The 25,374-nt window shown below is 46.1% G+C and overlaps 1 protein-coding gene across 1 annotated transcript in view; it reads left to right on the forward strand.

Moving 5' to 3' along the window:
- LOC138286972 (uncharacterized) overlaps positions 1-25,374 on the forward strand; it is a 248,419-nt gene that overhangs the window by 104,471 nt on the left and 118,574 nt on the right. Inside the window, exon 16 of the mRNA XM_069227341.1 lies at positions 9,973-10,110. Within this exon, the coding sequence (XP_069083442.1) occupies positions 9,973-10,110 (138 nt within the window). The remainder of the gene's footprint in view (positions 1-9,972; positions 10,111-25,374) is intronic.

Raw genomic sequence — 25,374 nt, forward strand, 5'->3', positions numbered from 1 at the left:
GGAATAGTTTGGGGTAGATTGGAGTGGAGTAGATTGGCGTAGAGTGGAGTTGGGGTGAACAGGGTTAGAATGGAATGGAATGGGTTGGGGTGGATTGACATTTGGATACTGGAGTTGGGTAGATTGAATTGGGGTACAGTGGGGTAGAATGAGGTGAGTGGGGTAGACTGTAGTGGAGTAGATTGGGGTAGGTTAGATTGCGGTAGATAGGAGTAGGGTAAATAGGAGGAGTAGGGTAGATTGGGATAGAATGGAGTGGGATATATTTGAGTAGATTGGAGTGGGGTAGATTGGGGAAGAGTGGAGTGGGGGATTGGGGTAAATTGGAGTGGAATCTGGTAGATTGGAGTGGGGCAGATTGGGTGGATTATATTAGGGTAGATTGGGGGTAGGATAGAGTTGGGTACACTGGGGGAGTGAGCAAGACAAGTGGTTTGGGTTAGATTGGGATTTGGTGGGGTGGATTGGAGTGGAGTATATAGGAGTGGAGTAGATTGGGGTAGAGTGGAGAGCAGGAGTGGGGTAGATTGAACTGGGGTTGATTGGGGTGAAGTGGAGCAGATTAGGTTTGAGTGGGGTAGATTGGAGTGAAGTGGAGTACAATGGAGTGAGGTAGATCGGGAGAGTGGGGTGAGATATACTGGGGTAGATTGGAGTTCAGTGGGATAGATTGGGGAAGAGTGGAGTGTAGTGGATTGTAGTATATTGGAGTGGGGTAGACTGGAGTGGAGAGGAATAGATTGGAGTGGGGTAGATTTGAGTAGGATAGATTGTGTGGATTATGGTAGGGCAGATGGGAGTGGAGAGCAGTAGACTGGAGTGAGATAAATAGGAGTGGGGTAGTTTGGAGTGGAGTTGGATAGGGTGGTGTGGTGTGGCATAGATTGGGATGGGGTAGGGTAACCCAGAGTGTGGTAGGTTGGGTTAGGGTGGGGTAGATTGGATGGGGTAGATTTGAGTATGGGAGTTTGGGGGTGGAGTGGGTTAGATTGGACTGGAGTGGGGTAGATTTGGGTGGCATGTGGTAGACTGAAGTGGAGTGGTTAGATTGGAATGGGGTGTGGTAGACTGGAGTAGAGTGAAGTGGGTAGACTGGGTGAATTGGAATCAGTAGATGGGAGTGGAGTTGGACAGATTGAGATAGATTGGGGAATAGTGTAGTGGGGTAGATGTAGTCAAGTGGTACGATTGGGTGTATTAGAGTAGGGTACATTGGAATGGAGTACAGTGGAGTGGGCAGATTGAAGAGGGGTGATTGGAGTGGGGTAGTTTGAAGTGAAGTGAGTTGGATTGGAATGGGGTACAGTGGGATAGATTGGAGTGGAACAGATGGGGTGAGGTAGATTGGGTGGGGTAGATTGGGGTGTGAAGGGTTATTTTGGAGTGGAGTAGGGTAGACTGGATGAACTGGAGTGGGGTAGAGTGAAGTGGGGTAGATTGGATGAGTGTGGTGGATTGGAGTGGAGTAGATTGTGGTAGATTGGAGTGGGGTACATTATGGCGGAGAGGAGTTGGATAGATTTCAGTGGAGTTTGTAGTAGAGTTGGGTACATGGGAATGGAGTGGGGTAGATTGGAGTGGGTAGGATAGGGGAATGTTGGAGTGAAGTGGATTGGGGTAGATTGGAGTGGAGTGGGGGTAGACTGGGGTAGATTGGAGCAGAGTTGGGTACATTTTATAGGAATGCAGTAGTTTGGGGTGGAGAGGGGTAAATTGGGTTAGATTGAGTGGAGTGGGGTAGATTGGAGTGTAAAAGGGTAGATTGGGGTAGGGTAGATTGGAGTAGAGTGGGGTAGCTTGGGTGGAGTGAAGTAGACTGGGGTAGATTGGAGTGGGATAGAGTGGAGTGTGGTAAGTGGTGTGGAGTGGGATGGCCTGTTGTAGAGTGTCAGCGTGGAGGGGCATAGAGGAGAGTGTTGTAGAATAGAGTGGAAGGGTATAGAGTGGAGTGGTGTAGTATGGAGTATACCAGTTGTGGTAGCGCACTGTCATTACAGACAACACATTTTCAATATAAATGAAAATTACACTTGCCCCAAAATGCAGTTTTACTGCACACAAATGATAATGCGTCCAAATGTCATTACCTAGTAGACTGATGTGTTTTGATTGACACTTCAGAATTACAGGATTGCTGAATCCTAACAATAAAATCCTGCCTGCGACAGAGTCGAACAACACCCTGTCCACATGGAGAGAAGTGCACACAGAATGGGAATGGTTCAATGCCGGAGTTACAGATGGATGGCCACAAGGAGCACATTAATGGGGCAGAAGTGCTATGTACATCCCTCTTCTCTTGGATGGCACGGGCAAGATGGTGGAACTGGGTGACAGCCTCACTGAACAACCCTTCTAACAGAGCTGAGAAAGTAGTGGTGCAGAGCAACCAAGAAGAGAAGACAAACCAGGTATCTGTGGCCTAACATTTACAGTGTGAGCGTGGTGCCTGCCCGTCCCCTACCGGCCCAGAAGATGGTTCCTCCAGAGGTGGGATATGTGTCTCCCTACTTTCCAGTTGTGCAAATAACTGTGAATCCTCACATTATAGTATTCCAACTACCAGTGATTTATTATAACTGTGCTCCCGATGGTACATGAAAGGTGCTGCTTACTATCCAGCGATTGTAGAGTTCTTTACCTTGCAGCCTGCCGCTGTGATGCCTGAGTGGTTCCTCAGCTGCCTATGGTTTTGTGTCCTGGCTTGTGTGGATAGGAGCTTTGCTATGAATTGTGACCTGCTGATACCCTTTTTATGCTGGTACATTGTGTGAGTACATGCATTTAAGGTAACTTTTGATACAAAAAAATCACAAAACCATGAGAGGGTGATGACTCATCAAATGCTTAAGAAAGAGATGCAGCACTCTGCAGATGATGGTATCCTGCATGCCACACTAAAAGAAATGACACAAAGTTTGCATACTGTTGACGACAAGATTGACATTGTTATATGGCATGGATCGAGATGCTTTGAGATTAGACATGGAAGAGTGTTGGAAGTGGAGGACAAGTAAAAAGACATGCTACTATTGAAAGAGATTTGAAATAGTAAAAGAAAAACAAGGACCAGGTCCAAATGCAATAATGTTATATTGGGGTAGATTGGTGTTTGTGTTGCTGATTCTACAGTTATAGACAATATAGAGGCCTTTGTAGAATAGTTATTGATAAATCTCTTCAGTCAGGTCCCCTTGTCCCTTTTTGCGGTGGAGTGGGAACACTGATCTCTAGCTCCGCAGCCATTTCCAGGAGCCACGTCTTGACCACTAATTGCTTCTCTGCTCAGCTAGAGGTTGAGATGCTGCACTGCGTAAGGCTAGAAAACGAAGGGCCTGATTACCAGTTTGGTGGTCGAACTGCCATTCTGCCGCAGCAGCAGTCCCAAGTACACCATTGAGTCGGCGGTGTTTTGCCCGCCCGATTAAGATGCACGCAGGCTGAACTGCTGACCGCGTTGACGGAGTGTGTCCCGCTTGTGACGTGCAATGCTTGCGATTCGTACTCCGTCGCCATCAGGGCCGTGGGTTCCCGCCGACTAGATTAAGAAAACACAGTGGCACTGGTGATCCCCTTGAGGCGGTTCCCCAACGGTGGTAGGCCATGGTGGTACACGCTAAGCAAAGCACCATAACAGTGGCCACTGGATGGATACAAATACAACACACCTGTTGTCTATTGGCCAAGTGGATACACCTGTAAATCACACTATAAAACACACCCCATTCCAGACCATGATTCTTTGCCACTCCACTGCAGCATAGCAATTCTGAGACAACATTTTGGTGAGAGAAGGCAGGCCTTTTCTCCGCATCCCTTTTACCACTCTCACCACACTTTCCCAGCACATTTTCTTTTCATCCTTTGGTGTATTTTTGATTGTATTGTCACTGACTTTAATTTGGGGATATGTCAAAGCAAAAAAATCTATGTTTTTTAGATGCAGAGTTATCAGTCATGGTGGATGAAATCATAAGAGTAGAGCCACAATTGTTTGGAGCCCAAGTCCAACAAACTGGTATCAGCCAGAAAACGGACATGTGGTCCAGAATAGTAGACAGAGTGCTGTAGCTACCACCCTGCGCACAGAGGAGGAAATTAGGAAGAGTTGGAACGGCCTGAGGGGCGAGGTATTTTGCCTGGTCTTAAAGTAATACCTGGAAGCCAATAGGACTGGTGATGGTCCTCCCAGCAACCCAATCAAATTATTTCCCTGGGAGGAGGTCATGTAGATCCTACATCCTGACTACTTGACAGGAATACCTGGAGGAATGGAGTCTGGTAAGTTACACCTCGCTGTCACAATACCTCAATGTCCTGTTTGCTCTCAACTCAGTTTTTGCCGTTGTGCTGTGTACCTAGTTTCCTAACATGCAATCCACAAATTATTAGAGATGTTGACTTGTCTGTGTCAATGTGTATTGTTGCATATAAGATCACATGTATCGATCTCCAATACATGCTACTTGTAAGGGTGTCTGTAACAGTATTTCTACAAAAATAACATTCCAGTACCCATGATATGTATTAATATGTAAATGTATGGTTCATCCCAACTGCATTTTGTGAACAAGTATGTTATACTGACCCTTTTGTAAGTGCTGTCAAGTAGAGATTGAAATGGCTACAACTACCATGAGGCCCTGTTTCTGTTATTCAAAACCAGACGAAATTGTGATTTTGCCGATTTTCACTTGTCTGACATATTACAACTGATGTTCATTTCTCATGGAGTGAGCAATATACACACATTGCTCTACTCAGAGACGTTTCTGCCTACTGTGTTTATGTTGTCCTGTTCTCCTCAACTTAATCAATTGATGGAATGAGTGACACCATACCAAGTGTGTGGCTCAGATATTTGCAAGGCATGGAGTTAACTCGGCAAATAAGAAGTTGCAAGTGACTCATTGACTCTGCACTGCTTAAATGATGACTAATGCTAAATATACAACCAAGTTGTGTGACTGCCTGTTTTGTGCACAGCTAAGCCTTGGAATGGTCAAATACACATGTTGCCTCTCCACTGTGTTGGCTTGAATGCTTGGGAGATGTCATGTTCATCCCTTAATCCAAAATTCAACATCTCAGGACATCTAATGAACCGCTTAATCTAAGTACATGTATTTAATGTCTACAAATGTCTTATTAACAAGTTTAAAGCCACTGGAATATATCACAATTGAAATCTCTACCTATTTTGTCTTTTACTAGGTTTCTACCTACTGTGTCACAAAATAATTGGATGTAGATTCCACATCTAATCCATCTGGTCAGCCTGGGTATATGTCAGCAGTGAGTGTCACTGGGCCCACAACAACACTTCCCATCCCAGCTTCAACACCTCAGCCAACATCAGTCCCCACAACCTGTGTAATTAGCACAGTAACAACCGTTGTGTGCCCACCAGTCCTAGATCCTGATGTGACAGTCATCACCCCAGCAACAGTGGAGCCAGACGGAGAGGGCACCCGGGGCCAGGGCACAGGTTTGTGGTGGTAGGGGTCATGAGAGGGTACCTGTGGGCCGGCAGAGTGAGGCCACTTGGGCCACTCACACCCAGGACACCATCAACCAAGTCTTGAAAGCCTATCATGATTCCCAAGGTACTCACCAAAATCCAGGATCTGAAGCAGCTGCAAAGGGACATATTCCATGAGATGGAGGCCCATAACTCAAACAAGGCCTCTCTAATTGTGGTGCTGCATGACATTCATACATGTCTTTGCAGGGCTTTCCCAGCACCATCTACCTCTTCCCATGGTCCAACTACATCAGGCCCATCAACATCTGCTGCAGCCACAGGAAGGGAGGCCCTGCCAGAGAAGACACACCTGCAGACACCCCTGTCCCTGCAGCTATGGATCCCCTCACACACCTAGCAATGTATATATGTACTCCCATATGAACTTTACAATGGCAAAAATATCTACTTGTGTAAGCATGGATATGTTGCATGTACACAATGTTTAGCTCAGGATCACAACCATGTCTCACCAAAGCATACGTACAAGTGTGTTCTCATAATCCATCTTTATTCTGTTGTACCAACAATAGGCTCGCATTATGTCAGAAACATAGCAAATCATACATGACACCAATAATCTGTGCCAGTGGTTACATTTTCAGTTGCAGACCTTAACAACATGGTAGGAGGGGATTCATCTGACAATTTCCTATTGAATAGGCAAAATAAAATTGGTCTATGTCATCAGCTGAAGCCATGTCGCCTAGCTTACAAATGGAATCCCACATCAATAACACCAATAAACAAACACATTGCAGAACCACATTTTCTGATCACAGGATCATTCTAATCGATTGTTCCAGTATCTGGTGGAGTGACACAAACAAATGTCTGTGGTGTGCCACAAACACTTTGCCCTACAATGAGGAGATACATCAACAGCCACATACACTTTACACACAGTGGTGATTTAGCTAATGTGAAGGGTGAAGAGCATTATTTGGTTCCACAACAACATTTTGTTGGAGCACATAATGGCACACATATTCCATTAGGACCACCACATGACAAGAAACTAGTTCAATGGAGTCCTCATAACTTCCATTTTATCACTGTGCAGGCCGTCTTGGTACAGGATTTGTACACCCAAAGTCCGTGTCTGTCATTCCCAGGAACAACCCATGTTCCCATTGCATTTCCAAACAATGTTATAGACACAAAAATGTCCCACCTCTGAACTGTCCAAATGAAGATGTCATGGTGAAGGTACCCAAAACTGACCAAAACAAAGAAATTATCTATGAAACCATACATATAAGAAAATTCACATAGTCAACTTCTGGAGAACACAGTCCATGACATAAATCTGAGCAACACAAACAAAATGACCATGTATCAAAACCATGTTTTACAAACACCTTTCACCTGGATTACCCAGAGCTTGCCCTCCCTAATATTTTCCCTTAACATACTCCTCTCATCATCACAACAAGAGTTGATATTACTGTCAAAGTTATGACATTTGACAAAAATAGTTACACTTATGAGAAAAAGTTGCTGATGAGACCTTGATACAAGTCAGCTCCTTCCTCTTCACCACTATCATCATTTGGCATTTCAGGATCCTCAACTTGTGGCACTTCATGTTCTCCATCCTGTGCGATATAAGGGATGTGCCAATGCAGGGCAAAGTTGTGGAGCATTCAGCAGGCCACTGATTTAACACACCTTTCCGGGTGAGTTGAGGGAAGGCTCCCCTTAGAACTGGATGTAGCTGTCCATGTGTCTCATTGTCAAAAGCACGTCTTGTAGTACACCACTAAAACTTGGTTGTGACATACCACCAGATATTGCTACAGTGTACTGAAAGGAACCTGTGGTCAGAAAATGCAATACTGCCATAACATTAACAATTGGTGTGATACATGCAGGATTAGTGTTGTGACGCTCCAACTGATGACATAAATCCTGTATGGGTTGCCTATTCAAACAAAACTTCTTGATATCCCTTTCTTCCATGGTCTGAAGGTCTGGAGATGGGCGGTACACTGGAGGCTGTCATCTTCCTCTCCCAGGGTACCGATGTGTGAATTGAAAACAGTATATGAATGTTGGTCACTACGTCCACGGTAACTTATATGAAGAGTAAGCTAAAGCTTATGTAACAGTACATAACTGTTTTAGATTGCAATATAAACATATTACTTTTAAATACTGCATTGTGCATTATCCATCACCAATCCCCATTATAGCCTCAACATGTGTCTTGACCATTAATGTGTAAGTAATACATTATGGATGTATTATTTGCACCCCTTTTTTAAAATTATTTTGTTTTGAATGAAATATAGTCAATGGCGGAGTACACTGTAATGCACTAATATAGCCGATATGCAAACTAATGCATTAATCAAATGAATAGTGGAGCTAAAGTTCAATGTCACTGGATTTGTATATAGTTAAACATGTAACCCATCATTGGGAGTGATGGTGACAGAGTGAGTTAACAATCACTAATACAGTACTTTCAACCTCTAAAATGATGGCTGCCTAACCTTGCTAATTGGCCATTGTGCATTTCACGGCCCTGGCAGACGTCCACTGTGCAGTGGGTGGTTGAGTCCACGACGGGACATCCATAGGCTAACTTTGATGATTGTGAAGGTAGAGGGCCAATGACTGTGTCCATATGCGCTGATGTTGGCGTACATCGCATAAGTGTACGCCGTGGTTTGAAAAAATAACTCATTTGCCTCCTGACACTGCTGCTATCAAGACCTCTTTCTTTTTTAGCTGCTGTTTGCCACCTCTGGGAGCAATCATGGCAGGCTAAGCAGGTGATGGGGCCTGTTCCTTCTCTGCAAAGGCGCTGGAGCTGCTGGCTGATGAGGTCTTTTAACTGTATGGCCAGTTCTATGGCTCACCAGAGTAACAGGCAACTATCTTACATACATATCTTACTCTGATTTACTCCATCATTTCCGTCACCACAGGCTACCATGTGTCTCTGCGTTTAAGTGTTAACACTGTTGTAAAATTTGGTGGCCCCTACAGAAGACAATAATGTCAGGGATTGTCGAGCACTATACATTGTGTACTTGTCATCACTGGAATGTGTGAGGTATGTAAAGCCCTAGATTCTATATATGGTGCATGTAGACATCTGTGCGTGTAACCATTTTATGGTATCTATGATATATTTACTATTCAGATCATGCTAGCTGTGCAAACACATGTATAGCCTTTACAGCATGAGCTTTGAATGTATTCTGTAAAAAGCAGTTCAGGATGGCGTTAGGTAGGTGTACAGTCCCACATATCGTTCAGCCTAGATCAGGGCTCGCCAAACTGTTGTCTGAGCTACCAAACGCTCACAGACCCCTTCAGAAAGCCACACAGCCTTGAGCCATGTATTGGATGTCCACAAGTTGAAGTGTTATGTTGAACTGGTAGAAATGTGATGTTCATGTGGGATTACTATGCTCAGCCTGCAGAGAGCAAGGCCTGACAATATGTTGTGCTCAGCCTGAACCATGGGTGAGGCTGGGGTAGAGGTTCTGTGGTAATACAACTGATTCATGAGTAAAATCCATGTAGACCTGTGGATTATTGGATGATCACAAAAAGAGTTTTCAAACAGTAGTAGCCCTGATTGGTTTTACTTGGACTACACTCTGAATGGTGACTAAGGTAACCCCTTGACCTGATACTTCATTCCATTGACCCACATTGTCAATGTGTGTCATTTACTAATGATAGGTCCCTTACTCCCACAGGTCTGTTTTCAATTTTCCATAAGCAGTGCTTGCACTGTACAAGCTTATATGACTCATTAACAGTGCAGATAGTTGGTTACTTCAGAAGAGGTTTTGATATATGAGTTACCAGCATTTTTAAATTCAAACAAGAAATACAATGGTATGTTGATGTCACATATGGCAAAAGGTTTGTCCAGTGATGCCAGCAGATACCGCACAAACTCAATCAGATGTATGGTATTACATTAACTAGTCCACATATCCCCCGAGAGGAAGCTCTCACTGGCACACATGGCAGACTTTCCATTGTGAACTAAGTCTTAGGATGTAGTGATGTAGTCTGTACTATGGTTTCAGGCTCTGTGGACCGTAAACATTAAGTCAGTAGGTCTGTCTGTAAAGGTGTCTGTACAATAATGCACTAGTAGCATACTCTTCAAAAGATCACAATGGTGTGTTGTTTTTCATAGTAGCTGACATCAAGGTACATTTATGATGGCCCAAGGCTGCATTATGTTAGTGGGCTGGCTTTGTCAGAGTAGGACATGACCAAGGATGAGGATGGTCAGCAGATGACTACAAAAGTGTGTATTAATGTCTTTGTAGTACTCAGCATTGGAAAACTACACGCTGTGTGTTAACTCTTGATGAATGCTTATGTTAGACATAGACAAATTGTGTGACAACAAAACACATATCCAAAATGTTGCATTGATACACTGCTTTCCCTCTCTTGTATTCACACAGGTCAACGCCCACCAGAAGCAAGACATGTGGAAGGCCTTTGCTCGGAAAATGCTGACTCTGGGGGTCTATGGCCAGGGCAGCATCCATTGCAGGAAAAGGTGGGAGGACCTGAAGCGCTTGACCCAGAAGATCACAGAGGTACAGCTGGGAAAGCTTCCCAACGTGGAACTGGTGCATGCCACAATCTGCCCCCCCAATGGCCTGCATACTGGCTGTGGCCTATCAAACTTGAAGGGTAGTCCTGACCAGAGACATGTTACACTGCCAACGTTTTTGGTTACAGGCAGGCATTTCCCCATCAACATTGGTGGTGAGCCATGTCCAATGCACAAGAATAGTTCTGGATTGTGTAGGTCTGGTAGTAGGTGCATGATGATGTGCTTTGCCTATTGTCTTTATGACCAGGAACCCAACAGAGTTCAGTCCACTGCCATTTGTTGTATTGAGCAGACACATGGTTATGTAAAGTTAAAAATCACCTCATGTTGTTTGATGTTCTGGGTGACAGCTGTACCAGACAGGACACTTAACTTCATTGTGTCAGGAGTGATGCTCCCTCGCTACTGTGTCTCATGGGATGGTAGCCCTATGACATGTGACATAGCATAGAGTGAACATTTGCTGCAGTGGCTGGACACTTCCCATTGGTAAGGTGGGATTCTACAGTAACATGAGTGTGCAATCAGCACTGGTGACATCAGCATTAGTGCCAACATGGTGCCCGGTGTCCTTTTCCCTGTTGTTGTTTCATCTGCAATACTGTTTCATGATTCATTCACTGAATGGTGACATGCATCAGAGAGTGAGATGTAGAAATGTAGGGATCACATGTGAGTGTCTACACTCAGTCTTTAACGCCAGTTGGGTGTTTGCAATTCACAGTGATGCTGCGATGTGCCATCACGTTAGGACTGAAGCGATTCCACCTCTTCATGCCATAGATATTCACTGACACACAACAACCTTGAAGAGTGTATTTGTAGTATATATCACCCAGTAATTTGGCCCTGATTATCTCCAGGCTACTTTTCCATGCTACATGTGATATGGAGCAACACTACTTAAGTACAGATTTTCTTTGACTATTTTGACAGTGGACATATGAGGTAGTTTCAAGGAAAAAATGACATCAATGTGAAATGAGCTTTTGCATGTGACATGATTCTTGCTACAGTACACATTGAAGCTACATTGCTGTATTACTTGGCCATCATCACATCATGATGTTGTTTAAGGTAAGTGAGCATTTGATGAATTCAGGGGCTTGTGTGGACACTGAGGAAATTTAGTTGTTGTACCCATCCTATTTGGTGATATCAGTTCACTGTGGTATGCTACAATGTCCAAACTATACAAGGTGATCAACTATCCTACTATATACCTAAGGATGGTGTGTTGATAAGTGGATTCATGGTATTGGAGCTGTCTGGGGTTATGACATCACCATGGCCAACTGTTTTCAGGTAATGTAGCATGCATGCATGCATGTGCTCATGCTAATGTTGAAGCCCATGTAAAGAACCATGAAGCTGGTATAATCTCTGCACTTTTGTAATGTTTTGTGTTTGAATCCAATGGTCAGAAGTGTTTGTGAAGATGCAACTAACTAATTTGTATGTGTCATTTCAGATTCATCCCGGATAAGCGAAGGAGAAATGGCGAACATAGTTGTGTAGGCAGCTGGCCACAGTGGTTCTGTTCCTGACTGTACCAACATAGATGAACCCAGTTGCGAGAGTGGGGAGTGCCACGAAGGATGCAAGCTCTACTTCATTATCTTCTGTTTCATCCTCCAGTAGACACTCTCGAGTGTTGGCAGACCCCATAGGATCTGTTCCAACTTCATCCTTGTCCACTATCCACAGTTCCATCTCCACCCTCCCTGTTGCTCCCCACCCAGTTGGCCGGGCCAGCTCTTCTAAGACATCTCTTTGCTCCAGGCACTTCATCCCCTGCCCCTATTGCCCCCAACCACCGCTGCACAGAGAGAGGAGGCTAATGACCTCCTGAGAAATATCTCTGTGGGTCAGACTGCAATTCTGAATGCCATCCAGGGGCAATGCAGCCATCTGCAGCAGATGGTGGCCTACCTGGAAGGCATTCACAGTGCAATGTCTGGCCTACAGAGGTCTTTTAAGGCTCTGTTCTCCTCCTTCAGTTCAGCCTTCCATCCCCCCAACCTGTCCCTCCTAACGCCCTTTCCCCATACCAGTACCCTAGTCCCAAACCTGTCCAAAGTACAAACATTTACACACACCCACTCATACAGACCCAAGCAGCACATCCAGACATAAGCACAAACACACAAAAAACATGCACACAACCAAACAGACGGACATCGCTCCCACCACCATACTCACAGACCCCCTCCACTGGCATCACATCCACAACCACCACTGACAACACTACACCTACATCCTTCCACCACTCCCCCATCACATCCCCACACAGCACAGGTGACAGCACACGCATGCACACACATCCCCACCACCACATCCACGGCCATCAGACCACACCACACCCACATGAACCCCCGACCTCATCACATCTATACACACACAACCACACCCACTGTCACATCAGCATCCACAACACCCACATCCAGCACTTATACTGCAGTAAGCTCCACAGATCCACCATTCATAGTCTACACACCTACACCTACACACGCAATCAAGCACCCAACAGACACCACTGATACAAGACACACCCATACTTGCAGTAGATACACCTGACACATGTGCACCTACACTTATAACAAACCCAAGCACATTACTCACAGTCACTCCCTCTACCTCCAAAACCCCACTCCTTCCCATTCCCACTCCTAAGTACCCAACCAAAGATCCTTCCTTTTCCCTTGCCATCAACCCTACCAAACCTCCAACCACCACTTCCAAGAAGGTTCCTACCCCGCCCACACCCAGGCCCACCTCTGTTATCCACCCATCTGCCCCTTCCAGGTCCCAAGGCACCCCTGCCAAACATTCTTTCACCCCTTCCACTTCCCAAATCCCCCTCCTAAATGTATGTCCTCCCCTACCTCTTCCCAACCCACCACTTCCAAAACCAAGGACATCCCTCAAACCCAAATGTCCCCCTCCCAAGTAACATCTTTGAGATGCCTGCCCTACCCAATGGATGTCCCTTTGTGAGAAGGCTACCCTGGCAGCGTCTTTTCTGGTAGGTTTGGTGGCACTGCAGTGATCTATCACACACAATTTCAAATTGGACTGGCCATTGGCCTTTCGTTGTGTTTTTCCTTTATGTTTTTTATGGAGAAATACTTTTTTTTTTTTTTTTTTACACATTAGTCCTTGAAGTACTTTAACCTAGCTATTGTTGGGAAACTAGCAAGGTTGCATTGTTTACATTGTGACACAATGTCATTGGGTTTACACAATATGGCATGTTATACTACATATATGTTTAGAGTGTACTTTGTTATGTACATGCACACTTTGATATCGTATGTGATGATGATTAACTGTTATAGGCAGGCATTCATCATAGTAATGAGCACTTGCACCACCTAACTGGTATAATTGGATACATTGGGATGTGTGACTAAAGGTGTGTTTGTTTCACCCTGAGTGGTGGTCAATATGACCAGGTTTGTATATTTAGAGTTTAGGACCAGCACAGGACTTACACAGGACAAGGGGAAATGTTCCATGGATGGATAAGTGGGATGTACCCAAATTGGGCCAGACATTGAATTGGGTGGTATTTCATATGGTAAATGTTTCAGCTTGTCTTTAGCAACGTCAACCTCATTTTGCTTGCACTTCTCCTTATGATGTATGTTGGATATGTGATGAATGTGTGCAAGTTAGGCATCTGTTTATCCACACCTGGAGGGTGGTTAGTTGTCATAGCTTTTTATTTCGTTTTTTGGACGTGTCCATTTTATTGTGTGGACTTACACCTACTTCAGTTGTATGTGAAGAATGCTGTTACTCCTGTTTGTTATAATATCTTGCACACACACACTACAAAGTGAGCTCTGGCCCAGGGACCCAGACCGTCAGGGGGCCCTGTGATTGAGTCAGCCCTGTTCTACATAGAGTCTTTCCATGATGACCTTGCAATACTTCTTAAACAGACAGAATTACTTTTTAATATGCATGATGTTTGAGAGTCTATTACAAACATTTTGCAGAGAAGGTGCGTTTTGGTTTCAGGAGACATCCTTACTTATGTTTATTTTCTATCAATAAACGACCTAGCATGTGAGAAATTGGACAGTGTCACACATATTGCTTGCTGTAATGTTAGTGAGGAGCTGCTGTTGTGTTACAATTTTATAACTACACATCACTATCCCTGAATTAGTTGTGAACACATTTAGAATTTGGAAGAGTGTGCCTGTGCAATGTCAGTGACATTGCCAAAGAGGGCATGACAAAGCAGATTTTGGATCATACATTCAAAGTTGTTCAAAACAGGGACCCACAAAATAGGTTTGGTCCAGGGCCCCCATACACCTTAAGGTGTACCTGCCTGTGCATCTGATAACTAAGAATTCAATGGAAACGGGTAATATTGTGACTTACCGTCGGTTGCATCCACAACACTGTGGTTTTGGACGTCATCAAGCAGTACCGGCAGGACGTGTACGATGGGCTCTATGGTGGCAGAGGACATGTGTGTAGGAGGCTGGACTGGCTTGTAGTGAGTACCAAGGGGTACTTACACCTTGCACCAGGCCCAGATATCCCTTATTAGTGTATAGGGTGTCTAGCAGCATAGGCTGATAGATAATGGTAGCTTAGCAGAGCAGCTTAGGCTGAACTAGGAGACGAGTGAAGCTCCTACAGTACCACTTAGTGTCATATGCACAATATCATAAGAAAACACAATACACAGTTATACTAAAAATAAAGGTACTTTATTTTTATGACAATATGCCAAAGTATCTCAGAGTGTACCCTCAGTATGAGGATAGCAAATATACACAAGATATATGTACACAATACCAAAAATATGCAGTATAGTCTTAGAAAACAGTGCAAACAATGTATAGTTACAATAGGATGCAATGGGGACACATAGGGATAGGGGCAACACAAACCATATACTCCAAAAGTGGAATGCGAACCACGAATGGACCCCAAACCTATGTGACCTTGTAGAGGGTCGCTGGGACTATTAGAAAATAGTAAGGGTTAGAAAAATAGCCCACCCCAAGACCCTGAAAAGTGAGTGCAAAGTGCACTAAAGTTCCCCAAAGGACATAGAAGTCGTGATAGGGGAATTCTGCAGGGAAGACACAAACCAGCAATGCAACAACAATGGATTTCCAGTCGAGGGTACCTGTGGAACAAGGGGACCAAGTCCAAAAGTCACAAGCAAGTCGGAGATGGGCAGATGCCCAGGAAATGCCAGCTGTGGGTGCAAAGAAGCTTCTACTGGACAGAAGAAGCTTAGGTTTCTGCAGGAACGACAAAGGCTAGAGACTTCCCCTTTGGAGGACGGATCCCTCACGCCGTGGAGAGTCGTGCAGAAGTGTTTTCCCGCCGAAAGACCGCCAACAAGCCTTGCTAGCTGCAAATCGTGCGGTAAGCGTTTTTGGATGCTGCTGTGGCCCAGGAGGGACCAGGATATCGCAAATTGCGTCAGGAGACAGAGGGGACGTCGAGCAAGACAAGGAGCCCTCTCAGCAGCAGGTAGCACCCGGAGAAGTGCCAGAAAGAGGCACTACGAGGATGCGTGAAACAGTGCTCACCCAAAGTTGCACAAAGGAGTCCCACGTCGCCGGAGACCAACTTAGAAAGTCGTGCAATGCAGGTTAGAGTGCCGTGGACCCAGGCTTAGCTGTGCACAAAGGATTTCCGCCGGAAGTGCACAGAGGCCGGAGTAGCTGCAAAAGTCGCGGTTCCCAGCAATGCAGTCTGGCGTGGGGAGGCAAGGACTTACCTCCACCAAACTTGGACTGAAGAGTCACTGGACTGTGGGGGTCACTTGGACACAGTTGCTGGATTTGAGGGACCTCGCTCGTCGTGCTGAGAGGAGACCCAAGGGACCGGTGATGCAGTTCTTTGGTGCCTGCGGTAGCAGGGGGAAGATTCCGTCGACCCACGGGAGATTTCTTCGGAGCTTCTAGTGCAGAGAGGAGGCAGACTACCCCCACAGCATGCACCACCAGGAAAACAGTAGAGAAGGCGGCAGGATCAGCGTTAGAGTTGCAGTAGTCGTCTTTGCTACTATGTTGCAGTTTTGCAGGCTTCCAGCGCGGTCAGCAGTCGATTCCTTGGCAGAAGGTGAAGAGAGAGATGCAGAGGAACTCGGATGAGCTCTTGCATTCGTTATCTAAAGATTCCCCAGAGACAGAGACCCTAAATAGCCAGAAAAGAGGGTTTGGCTACCTAGGAGAGAGGATAGGCTAGCAACACCTGAAGGAGCCTATCAGAAGGAGTCTCTGACGTCACCTGGTGGCACTGGCCACTCAGAGCAGTCCAGTGTGCCAGCAGCACCTCTGTTTCCAAGATGGCAGAGGTCTGGAGCACACTGGAGGAGCTCTGGACACCTCCCAGGGGAGGTGCAGGTCAGGGGAGTGGTCACTCCCCTTTCCTTTGTCCAGTTTCGCACCAGAGCAGGGCTAAGGGGTCCCTGAACCGGTGTAGACTGGCTTATGCAGAAATGGGCACCAAATGTGCCCATGAAAGCATTTCCAGAGGCTGGGGGAGGCTACTCCTCCCCTGCCTTCACACCATTTTCCAAAGGTAGAGGGTGTAACACCCTCTCTCAGAGGAAGTCCTTTGTTCTACCATCCTGGGACAAGCCTGGCTTGACCCCAGGAGGGCAGAAACCTGTCTGAGGGGTTGGCAGCAGCAGCAGCTGCAGTGAAACCCCTGAAAAGGCAGTTTGGCAGTACCCAGGGATCATGGGATTGTGCCAACTATGCCAGGATGGCATAGAGGGGGCAATTCCATGATCATAGACATGTTACATGGCCATATTCGGAGTTACCATTGTGAAGCTACATATAGGTAGTGACCTATATGTAGTGCACGCGTGTAATGGTGTCCCCGCACTCACAAAGTCCGGGGAATTGGCCCTGAACAATGTGGGGGCACCTTGGCTAGTGCCAGGGTGCCCTCACACTAAGTAACTTTGCACCTAACCTTTACCAGGTAAAGGTTAGACATATAGGTGACTTATAAGTTACTTAAGTGCAGTGTAAAATGGCTGTGAAATAACGTGGACGTTATTTCACTCAGGCTGCAGTGGCAGACCTGTGTAAGAATTGTCAGAGTTCCCTATGGGTGGCAAAAGAAATGCTGCAGCCCATAGGGATCTCCTGGAACCCCAATACCCTGGGTACCTCAGTACCATATACTAGGGAATTATAAGGGTGTTCCAGTAAGCCAATGTAAATTGGTAAAATTGGTCACTAGCCTGTTAGTGACAATTTGAAAGATATGAGAGAGCATAACCACTGAGGTTCTGGTTAGCAGAGCCTCAGTGAGACAGTTAGGCACCACACAGGGAACACATACATATAGGCCACAAACTTATGAGCACTTGGGTCCTGACTAGCAGGGTCCCAGTGACACATAACAAACATACTAAAAACATAGGGTTTTCACTATGAGCACTGGGCCCTGGCTAGCAGGATCCCAGTGAGACAGTGAAAACACCCTGACATACACTCACAAACAGGCCAAAGTGGGGGTAACAAGGCTAAAAAGAGGCTACTTTCTCACAATGTGCAGCTGCGTCCAGGTGAGTTTCTGCCTTATATCTATCCCTTTTCACCAACTCGGGTATGGAGGTTTTGCCAACACAGTCACGTCGGTGAGAAGAGGCACTATGATTGGGCCAGCGGGGAAACTGGCAGTCAACCCTCCAACATGTGCATTGGCCTATCCTGCTGCAGCAACGGTCGAGATTTCCTGGTGGCGACAGCGATGCCACAGTAGTCTTTAGTCTGTGCACCTGCTTGCTTTCTAATTGGTGGTCGAACCGACAAGTTGGTGGCCGGGAAATCCGATGCCATTTTGATGGCGGGACACTTTCCGCCAAACTCATAATTAGGCCATAAGTTATTTTAGACTTTCTGGATCTGAAATCCTTATATCCAAAGTTTATCCTCCAGGTCCAGAAAGCAAAAAGAAAGTTCCTCTCTGTTATAAAGAATTTGCAGGAGCAGAATATGGAATATAGCATTGTATACCCAGCCCGAATCAGTGATAGGAGATAAGTTTTGCATACTCAGATCCGCAGCAGACAATGCAGACCTTCAAAATAAAGTTCTGGGGCTCTGTCCTGAGGTAAACCGTGATATAGGGAAAGCAAAAGGATCCTGTACTATGGAGGAGGACTATGTCTACCCTCCCCATACCCACTCTTAAGGCCCTATCAGTGACATATAAACCGCCCATCTCACCCCAACATAAGAAAAACATACAAATACTCAACCCATGGTGGAGTACATATGGGGTGACACATAAATGGCTTTCCAACCACCATCCAGGGGGATAGTGGTGGCTACAACTATGTAATAAGCGGCTCATCCTTAGCATCTGTAAGCATGTAGGATATGTACTATTGGTTTGCAGTTGTGTGTACCACTGATAGCAACAGTACTGTAATCATTTATTAACATCAGACATATTATATTCTAGTATGTAGCTACTGATCATATACAGAGAAATTAATCAAATAATTGCCAGGCCAAACGTCTCTGTCTTTTAATGCCAGGTCTGTTTCTTCCACAACAAGCAGGTTTTATGCCAGGTAGGGCGACAATCATTATTCTCAGAAGCGCCTTTTGGGGCCAGTCCCACAAAGTACGACCCCGAAGTACACGCAATAGCTGTCTTCCTAGATAAAAAATCTTTGAATTCTGTTGAATGGGATGGTATGTTTGCAGTATTGAGAAAGTATTGAGAAAGCTTAGTGTAGGACAAATATTTAATAGATGTGATCAAGTTATTGTATATAGTGCATACAGCCCTTAGAATTATTAATAACCAAACAACATGCCCTGCCCAGATAAGTAGAGGTATTTGTCGGGGATGTCCCCTCTCCCCCTTGTTATATGCACTAGCTGTCAAATCACCAGTGTGCGCCTTTAGAGACGGACATATGTATAGGGAAATACAATTTTAAGATATTTGTTTATTCTTTCAGGTTATGTATGTCAGAGAATCTATTAATAATCTCCTCCCTATTCTAGAAGAAATACAATAGCCAGTAATAAGGCTGTGGCCTTATTACTCGCTAAATAGGGAGTTACAGTACAACATGGAATAAGCCCTGTGTCTACAATTGCGGAGTGGATTAAAGATTTAGGGCCTGATTAAGATCTTGGCTGGACTCCTTTTGTTCCCTCCATTGCGGCATTTTCAAGTACTCTGTCAAGGTGACAGATCCCTTTCTGCCTTAATTAGATGTGGGCTGGCTGATCCTCTATTCACTTTGACAGAGTGTTTTCCGTCATTTAAGCGGCTCATTTTGCCTATGCTGGCTAACACCATTGCCGCCAGGGTGGCAGGATTGTGCCAAACCTATTTAGATTTCTTAGTTGTGCTGGAATGCCCTAGCAGCAGATTCCTGACGGAGGGATTCCATTGAGGGATACATTCAACATTGTACTAGTTCTGTGGCTTTTGGATGGATGCTAACATCTATACCTGATTTATTTTTGGCTATTTGTTTTCACCTGCACACTACAATATAAGATATACTCCATTTCAGACCATGATCCTTTGCTGTTCCACTGCAGCAGAACATTCTCCATGAGAACTTTTTCAGTGAAGTCAGGTTTTTTTTTTGCTTTCTCTGTTTCTTCTTCGTTATTTTTTTCTTTTCTTGTGGGTTATTATATGTATTTAAGTTTATTATTTAATAATGGCAGGTAGGACAACTCTCCGTTTTACTATGAGAGAATTGTCAGTCAGGGTAGAGCCACAATTGTTTGTACCCCAAGTACAAAATACAACTGTAGCTCAGAAAAGGCAAATTTACAAAGGGATTTTTGTTTTAAATTACATTTTTGTAAATATGTTCACTGTTCAAAACAACATTCAGAAGTGTAAACCAGTTCCTGGAGAGAATTGTAAATAGTTAAGAAAAATGGTCAAAAATAAATTAGTCATAATAATAGGAAATCACAAAACTGTGACCAAATGGTTTCTGAAGATGTTTCCTTCATGCAGGAGATAAAGATAGAACTAAACCAAAGTTTAGAAGCCTGGAAGAAGGTGAAATATTGAAATTTAGAAAATGTTTTGAGAAAAAAACATCATGAGCCTTTATATTTACACAGATACAATAAAACTATTATACGTCTTTACAGCATCTTCAAAAGTAGGCAAAGGAGATCTTGGTTAAGAAGGCGGGAAGCAGCTGGACATTGTGTTTCGAGTGGTGAAACAGCAGATACTGATTGACACAGTGGCATGGAGGGTGAGGGGACTGGAACGGAGGCCACCACATCTTCATCTTCATTAGAGGCCTCTACAAGTGACCACTCCCTAGTGGTGGTAGACCCTACTAGAACGGTAACAACCTCATCCTTGACCACCACCCAGAGACACAGCTCCACCCTCTCTCCTGCCCCCCCAGTTGGCTAAGCCTCAACCCCTAAAAGGGATGAAGTCTCCTTTGCACAGGCGCCTCACCTCCTGCCCCTGTCACCCCAGCTACGGTGAGGAGGCTATTGACCTATTATGCAGCACCTCTGTTGCCCAGAATACAATAGTGAATGGCATCCAGGGATTACCCTGCCAAATGCAACAAATGGCTGCATTTCTGGATGCCACTTGTTGGAAGGTACCCGATTTTTGGCATGGCTACTCTCACTTTTTGCCTGCTGTCAGTATGCTTTCACTGTTTCCACTGGGATCCTGCTAACCAGGGGACACCAGTGATAGTGCTTGCTCCCTCTAAATTTGGTACTTAGGTACCCAGGGCATTGGGGCACCAGGGGTTCCCCATGGCCTGCAGCATGTATTATGACACCAGTGGGAGTCCATGCAAAATGTGTCTACAGGCCTGCAATAGCAGCCCGCGTGAAACGGTGCATGCACCTTTTTACTACAAGTCACTGCACCAGGTCACTGTAAGTCACCACTATGGTAGGCCCTCCTAGTCCAGAGGGCAGGGTGCAGGTACCTGTGTGTGAAGGCAATCCCGCATGAGCAGAGGTGCCCTTACGAACTCCAGTTCCATTGCACTGGACTTCGTAAGTGCGGGGAAGCCATTTTACCCATGTAATGGACACAGGTCACTTCAATACCTTTGTCCAGTTACATAATGATAACTCTAAACCTGGGCATGTTTGGTATCAAACATGTTGGAATCGTACTCTGATACTGTTGCCCGTATTGGTTGTATGATTCGATGCACTCTGGGGGCTCCTTAGAGGACCCCCAGTATTGCTCCTACTAGTCTTTCAGGATTTTCGCAAGCAGCCCGCGCTGCTGCCACCCTCCAGATGGGTTTTGTGCCCTCCTCAAGCAGGAGAAGGCAGAACAAAAGATTTCCTCCTTGGAGATAGGTGTGATATAGCTTTGGTAGGGTCACCTCCCCAAGCCACCAGTATGCTTTCAAGGGCACATTTGGTGCCCCCCTTGCATAAACCGGTTTGCACCAGTCCAGGGACCCCCGGTCCGTGCTCTGCTGCAAAACTAGAAATAGGAAAGGGCATTGACCACTCCCCTGTCGATCACCACCCCAGCGGTGGTGCCCATATCTCCTCCAGGTGGCCACTTGGTTCTCCCATCTTGAATCCAAGATGTGCAGAGGCCCCTGGGAGCATCTGAGTATCTTGAATCCAAGATGTGCAAAGGCCCCTGGGAGCATCTGAGTGGCCAGGTCAGGTAGGTGATGTCACGGCCCCCTCCTAATAGTTGGTCACTGTGCTAGGTGACCAATCTCCCTTTCTGGGCTATTTAAGGTTTCCCCCTTGGTTGGGTCCTCAGATTCAACGTGCAAGATTCCAGCAGGACTCCTCTGCATCGTTTACTTTTACTTCTGGCCACTGGGTCCGCAACTGGACTCTTAAGGAACTGACAAGACTGCAACTCCTGTGATAACCTTGCTTTGCAACTTTGTTTCTCCAGCTCCTTCCAGCAACTTCAACATTTCCCCAGCTGTGCATCCTCTGTGGCGGGTGAGACTTCGGCCTGCACCAAGAAGCAAGAAGGAATCCCCCTTGGAGTGAAGGCGTCACTCCCCTGCATGTACAGGCACCTACAGCAACGTCAGGCTGCTTGGATCTGCTTTCCTTGGGAACCATGTGGATTCTGCATCACAGGTGGTGGTCTGGAGTGGTCCCCTTGGTCCTCTCTGCCAGCTGTCCAACTTGGGAGACTGTGAGCCCTTGCCTCTCCTTGCGGGACGGTACCCCTGAGCACCACGACTCTTGGATCTTGGCTTGTTGTCTCCTGCTCCAAGGGATCTTCAGGCTCCAAGTTGCTCTGGCCCTATCACTTCATCCTGCCAAGTACAGTCTCTTCTCTGCTGCTCCAGTGACGTGGGACTCCTCTTCAGGTGTGCTGACTGGGCCTGTAGGAGGCTGGCCTGGCTTATAGTGGGTACCAATGGTACTTACACCTTCTGCTAGGTCCAGTTATCCCTTATTAGTAGATTAGTAGTGTTCTAGCAGCTTAGGCTGATAGAGGTAGCTATAGCAGAGCAGCGTAGGCTGAACTAGGAGACATGCAAAGTTCCTACTATACCACTTATATCATATAGGTACTATATCATAAGAAACACAATACTCAGGGTTACTAAAAAGGAACTTTATTTTAGTGACAATGTGCCAAAAATATTTCAGAGGATATACTCCCTTAGGAGGTAAGTAAAATACACAAAATATACACACAAACCAAAATCAGGTAAGTAAAACAGTCAGAAAGTAGTGCAAACACTGTAGAATACAATAGGATGCAATAGGCCTAGGGGCAACACAAACCATAAACTAAGAAAGTGGAATGCGAACCACAAATGGACCCCTAGGCTAGTGTAGTGTGTAGAGGGTCGCTGGGAGTCTAAGAAAACACTAAGGGTGTCCAAGATACCCCACCCCAAGACCCTGGAAAGTAGAAGTAAAGTACTACTAGTTCCCCAGAAACACACTAGAGCCGTGATAGAGGATTTTGCAAAGACCACAACATACTGCAAAGCACTGAATACTGATTACTGGACCTGAGGACCTGCAAAGGAAGGGGACCAAGTCCAAGAGTCGCGAAGGTGTCCAGGGGTGGCAGGAGCCCACAAAGCCCTGGATAAAGGTGCAAAATGGCTGTCTCCGGATGGACGAAGCTGAAGATTTTGCAACAACGTAAGGTGTTAGGAACTTCTCCTTCATGCAATAGATGTCCCACGGAGTGCTGGAGGATGCAGAGTTGTTTCCTTGGCAAAAGACCGCAAACAAGCCTTGCTAGCTGCAAGAGTCGCGGTTGAAGAAAAAGGGTGCTGCCAGGGCCCAGGAAGGACCAGGATGTCACCACTTGGGAGAAGAGACAGAGGGGGCCCTCAGCAACATAGAGAGCCCTCGCACAAGAAGGTAGCACCTGCAGAAGTACTTGAACATGGGTTCATGAAGTCTGAACACGGCGGTCATCTCAACACTGCAAAAGAGGGTCCCACGAAGCCGGAGATCAACTCAGGGAGCTGAGCATCGCAGGACAAAGTGCTGGGGACCTAGGCTTGGCTGTGCATGAAGGATTTCATGGAAATGTGCACAGAAGCCCTTGTAGCTGCAGTTCACGTGGTGCACAGGATTACTGTCTGGGGAGGGGAGGTAAGAACTTACCTCCTCCAAATTTGTACAGTTGGACCACTGGACAATCTGGGTCACTTGGGTCTACCTCCTGTGTTCCAGGGTCCATGGTCATCAGGATGAGAGGGGTCCCAGAGTACCGGTGACGCTGAAGTTTGGTGCCTGCTGAAGCAGGGGGAAGATTCCGTCAACCCACTGGAGATTTCTTTGTGGCTTCCAGTGCAGGATGAAGGCATGCAGCCCCCAAAGCATGCACCACCAGGAAACAGTTGAAAAAGCTGCCAGGATTAGGCGCTACAATGTCACTGGTAGTCTCTTCTTGCTACTTTGTTGCAGTTTTGCAGGCGTCCTGGAGCAGTCAGCGGTCGATCCTTGGCAGAAGTCGAAGAGAGAGGTGCAGAGGAACTCTGGTGAATTCTTGCAAGTCGTTATCTGAGGAAAAGCCCACTAGAGAGACCCTAAATAGCCCTCAGAGGAGGATTGGCCACCTAGTCAGGTAAGCACCTATCAGGAGGGGTCTCTGACGTCACCTGCTGGCACTGGCCACTCAGAGGCCCCCAGAGTGCCCTCACACCTATTGATCCAAGATGGCAGAGGTCTGGGACACATTGGAGGAGCTCTGGGCACCACCCCTGGGGTGGTGATGGACCGGGGAGTGGTCACTCCCCTTTCCTTGGTCCAGTTTCGCACCACAGCAGGGACTGGGGGTTCCCTAAGCCAGTGTAGACTGGCTTATGCAAGGAGGGCACCATCTGTGCCCTTCAAAGCCTTTCCAGATGCTGGGAGAGGCTACCCCTCCCCAGCCTTTAACACCTATTTCCAAAGAGAGAGGGTGTAACACCCTGCTCTCAGAGGAAATGCTTTGTTCTGCCTTCCTGGGACTGGGCTGCCCAGACCCCAGGAGGGCAGAACCCTGTCTGTGGGGTGGCAGCAGCGGTAGCTGCAGAGAAAACCCCAGAGAGCAGGTTTGGCAGTACCCCGGGGTCCATAGTGGAGCCCCGGGGATGCATGGAATTGGCTCCCCAATACCAAATTTGGAATGGGGGGACAATTCCATGATCTTAGACATGTTACACGGCCATATTCGGAGTTACCATTGTGAAGCTACATATAGGTATTGACCTATATGTAGTGCACACGTGTAATGGTGTCCCCACACTCACAAAGTCTGGGGAAATGGCCCTGAACTATGTGGGGGCACCTTTACTAGTGCAAGGGTGCCCTCACAATTAGTAACTTTGCACCTAACCTTCAGCAAGTGAAGGTTAGACATATAGGTGACTTATAAGTTACTTAAGTGCAGTGAAAATGGCTGTGAAATAACGTGTGCGTTATTTCATTCAGGCTGCAGTGGCAGTCCTGTGTAAAGATTTGTCTGAACTCCCTATGGGTGGCAAAAGAAATGCTACAGCCCATAGGATCTCCAAGAACCCCAATACCCTGGGTACCTAGGTACCATATACTAAGGAATTATAAGCGTGTCCCAGTGTGCCAATTGAAATTGGTAAAAGTGGTCACTAGCCTATAGTGACAAATGTAAAGGCAGAGAGAGCATAAGCACTGAGGTTCTGGTTAGCAGAGGCTCAGTGACACAGTTAGTTACTACACAGGTACACACATTCAGGCCACAAACTATGAGCACTCTGGGGTCCTTGCTAGCAGTA

The sequence above is a fragment of the Pleurodeles waltl genome, chromosome 4_1 (genome assembly GCF_031143425.1).
Source record: "Pleurodeles waltl isolate 20211129_DDA chromosome 4_1, aPleWal1.hap1.20221129, whole genome shotgun sequence".
Lineage (NCBI taxonomy): Eukaryota > Metazoa > Chordata > Amphibia > Caudata > Salamandridae > Pleurodeles > Pleurodeles waltl.